General features: G+C 44.5%; 1 protein-coding gene across 1 annotated transcript; it reads right to left on the bottom strand.

Moving 5' to 3' along the window:
• Positions 1-2,777: 2,777 nt before the first annotated feature.
• On the bottom strand, positions 2,778-3,820 carry LOC111392713 (pathogenesis-related protein 5-like). The gene is made up of 2 exons (XM_023018109.1): positions 3,800-3,820; positions 2,778-3,509 (listed from the first exon to the last, which is right to left on the bottom strand). The coding sequence occupies exons 1-2, from the start codon at positions 3,818-3,820 to the stop codon at positions 2,859-2,861; spliced, it is 672 nt and encodes a 223-aa protein (XP_022873877.1). The 3' UTR covers positions 2,778-2,858.
• Positions 3,821-4,029: the final 209 nt, after the last annotated feature.

The raw sequence follows: 4,029 nt of genomic DNA, 5'->3' as shown, positions 1-4,029 counted from the left end.
ACGTAACCACCACGCGCCGGCCGTTGACCGGCCGTGATTTTCCAACGGTGTCAGAAAATTATGACTTTTCATAGGCAGATGTGGAATTTCATGCTGATCATCACGGTATGTTCCGTTTTCCGAAACGAGTTCAGGATTGGCCGAAATCTGCAATTTTCCGAGCGACTGGCTGGAAATTGCGATCGCCGGTGAGGGCGCGTCCGGAGTCGGAATTGGATGATTTTTTAGTGGAAGGTTCACATTTTCATGGGTAATCTGATGGTCTAGCGCGTGTCCCTATTTGAGCTCTGTGGAAGGGTTAATTGAAAAATTAGTTTTTGGCCCCTCGGGATCCGATCTGTCAATTTCGGGCGATTCGGATGAAATCTCTACCACCCCCAGGGTTTTCGGCCCTTCTGGAATCATTGGTGATGGTCCCAGACCCTGATTCAATGTGTAGGGGGGTGTTTTGATGACCTTGGGATTCGTGCCATGATTTTCCAAACTCAGATCTATTGAGTTGGGGGATGAATCTGATATTGGTGTTATAGGAGATGTTTGGGTGGTTGTTGGTGATGATTTTCCACCACTTAGAGTGCTGCAATCCGGTGGTTTTGGTGGTGGATCAAGTTTGTTGGTTTTGGGTTTAGGATTTAGGGGTTAGGGTTTAAGGGTTAGGGTTTAGGGTTTAGGGTTTTTTTTTTTTAGAAGCAAAATATATTGTATTAGGCAATAGAAACAATACAAATCATGTCGAGGAATTCACATTATTGCCCACGAATATATGGGATTACGATTCAATTCTTGCAGCATTACGAATTCTGTAGAATATTAATATCACTATGAATATAAAGCCAGATATAGAGAGATGCTGATCAAAGAAAATGAAGGCATTGTATAAAATCTAAGCACTAACTGCAAGACCTGCACGGTTGCCATTTGCAGAGGATCTCCCAGCATCTTGTCAAAACTTTTTCTAGCCCCAATTGTCTACGGAAAATGGTCGTTCATAGAATGCGACAAAACCTCAATTACGCTACTTCCATCTCGACCATGGACGATATTGTCTTTGTTGTTCTTGTGCTCCCAAGGTTGTTGGTCTTCTACTCTGCACTTTTCATCGGGTGCCACCAAGTTCAAAAACCTTCTCGAGCACAAAAACGTTATTTATCAAACGTAATGAAGAATGTCATGAGAACCTGAGATGCTCGATTCAATGGCTGTTGTTTCTTGCGAAACCTTCTGAGCTCGTCTTCTCCTCTCTTATTCTCCCTTTAGCTTGGTCAGGCTCGGTATATAGAGAATCACAATTCTACCAATCTGACTAGGGACGACAGAACCAGTAGCTTCCTCTGTTAGGAAAATTCAGAATTGGCAGGTTTAGGGTTTAGGATTTAGGGTTTTTTTTTTAAGCAAATACCACTAGTGTGGTTTATTTTATATAATGAAAAGTGGGAAAACAAATAGAGGAGGGGGCATGGACCTGACCTCCAGCAAATGTAAATTGTAACAAATATTTGAAGATAAAATGCAATCACAGTAAACAAGACATGAATAAAAACTAATGAAAGGTACTCAAGGGTATTCCCGAGGGTAAATCTTCGGGTGGTAGTACATAGACATTGATCGAGTCATGCGTCTGGTTTGAAACATTTTGGGATCATAGTAGTCTGCGATGTCTGGCTTGCTCGTTGGAGAGGGGTCTCGCCTGCGTGTAGGAGCCTGATTTGGTGATAAGTACTGTTCAGATGGTGGTGCACTGAATGTCGGGCGAAAAGCAGGTGCATCTGATCTCATTGTACTAGTCGTAGGTGTGTCTAATCTCATGGTGTTCTGTGCTACGATATCTGAATCGTGGGAGATTGACCTGCTTGCTGTAGGGACATCGTCCTCTGCATTTTGCATGCAGTTTCCAAGGCCCATGCCATCCATGTCTCTCTGTATATGTTCTTTCACCTTATTGTGTGTAGGAGCTGTGATAGAAGGACTAGGTGAAGGTGTATTCGTAGGAGTCTTACTCACAGAAGGTCCCTCTCCAAAGAGCTTAAAAACCAAGTCCTCAATAGCAAATCTCATGGTAGATCCAACTTTCATTCCATGGTCCTTCTTAAAGTGATCAATCAGCATATGCTTGACACCATGTCGCTCTGAGGTGATCTCAGCCAACAACCCCTGTGCAAGAGTGGTTTGAGGAACTGTCCCGATACCTGATCCCTGCACTGACTGAGTACCATCTGTGTGTGTCTTTAACGGTGGAGAACTCATATGTGTCGGCTCAGGGGGTGCATCAGTAGTAGCTGTGGGAATAGGAGCGGTGGAAGTAATAATAGGAGAATTGGGTACCTCGATGGGAGCATTTGGAGTAGGCTCAGCAATTGAATGAATATACGGAGGTACCTCTGGAACAACTGTGATACGAGTAGAGGTAGGAACTGTCGATGCAGATTCTGACTCTGTCATAACTGCGGTAGTAGTAGTGGGTTTTTGGGCCTTCTGAGTTCATTGGTGATGGTCCCATATCCAAATTCTGATTATAAGTGTGTGTTCGATGACCTTGGGATTCGTGCCATGATTTTTCAAACTTAGATATATTGAGTTGGGGGATGAATCTGATATTGGTGTTATAGGAGATGTTTGGGTAGTTGTTGGTGATGATTTTCCACCACTTAGAGTGCTGCAATCCGGTGGTTTTGGTGGTGGATCGGGTTTATTGGAGTTTTGGTGGTTTTCTCCCATTCTAGAGAGAAGGGAGAGCTTTTTAGGGTAGAGAGAGAAAGTTGGTTTGGGTGGTGGTTTAGGGTTTAGGGTTTTTTAATCAAGTTTTTGATGTGATTTATTGTATGTTTAATAATAAGCAACAACCATGAATTAATGGTAATTTACGACATTGTGGGACAAAATGTGATCAAATAATCCGCAACCGAACATGTGCGTGTACTTGAAGCATCGTCGTACGCATAACTATAAGCTGTCGGGCTAGCATTCTTGAACATCTGAGAGTACTGTGTCAACGGGCAAGTCGCCGCCGTCGAGTGTTCGCCGGTGCAGCAATACTCCGTAGTGTTAAAGGCAGCGCACGCGCTTTTACACGCCACTACCGAACCGGAAGTCGGGTCTGTCACTTGTAATTCTTTAGGACAGCTTCCATTGAGGTCGGCTATGCAACCGGCGTACTGGCAATCGCCGGAGCCACCGAAGGGACGGACACTGAGGCCCACATTGTAGCCGTCGATGAGGCTAACGTCGTAGAAATCTTTCTCCGTGTTGTCACGTGCAAGTGAGAATTCAACAAGGGACACAGGCGGTTGGCCACCGTCGTTGCATTTTAATGTGCCGCTGCAATCACCAATTATGCATTTTCCGTTCCCGGCTTCGTCGAAGTTGCAACCTATTCGGGCCCAAAAATGGCCTGACCAACCCGACGGGCCGGGGAGTTGGCTGGTTCCTCCGGGGGCTAATGCAAAGCCGTCGTCGCCAAGAATGGCACCTCCATTATCGGAGAGTGTCCCCGGCCAGATTGTGTAATTGCAAGGTTTAGGGTTTAGGGTTTAGGGTTTTAGGGTTTAGGGATTTTTTTTTTTTTTTTGTAAAGACATCCACACATCCTTAGTGACTTTTTAGGGTCCACCAAGGAAGGTCGATGGGGGTTAAGGGTTCCCCAACCATATTTATTTCATAAAAATCAAGAATACACGAAAGGAGGGGGGCATGAACCTGACCTCCAAAAAGCAGTGATGCAACAAATGACTCTAATAAATGAAAGCAATAAATGAGGAAGTACTACTTCCCTATACAATAAAGAATAGCCTAAATTACAAACCTCTGAAACTGGGCAATCCATGTCTGTCGATCTGCACTATCGCCCTAATATGTCGAGGCAATTCTAGTGGTCCATACTCTAGATAGCGCCGATGATTCTAGCCTTCTGTAGCAAGAGAATCAGCAACCTGGTTGCCTTCTCTATAGATATGTGAAACCATGTCTCTATCGAAGTAGATGAGGTCTCTGATCTGTCTAAGAATACCCTGAATCAACCATGGTCCTCCACCT

Source organism: Olea europaea, unplaced genomic scaffold (genome assembly GCF_002742605.1).
Source record: "Olea europaea var. sylvestris unplaced genomic scaffold, O_europaea_v1 scaffold9674, whole genome shotgun sequence".
NCBI classification, from domain to species: domain Eukaryota; kingdom Viridiplantae; phylum Streptophyta; class Magnoliopsida; order Lamiales; family Oleaceae; genus Olea; species Olea europaea.
Note: the sequence above shows the minus strand (reverse complement) of the source record. Positions and strands in the feature narration are given on the sequence as shown.

Bases quoted from the DNA above. Each gene is read 5' to 3' on its own strand.
- LOC111392713 (XM_023018109.1), bottom strand. From the start codon at position 3,820: ATGGATTGCCCAGTTTCAGAG. The intron at 3,510-3,799 runs GTTTGTAATTTA...AACCCTAAACCT, and splicing joins TGGATTGCCCAGTTTCAGAG to TGCAATTACACAATCTGGCC.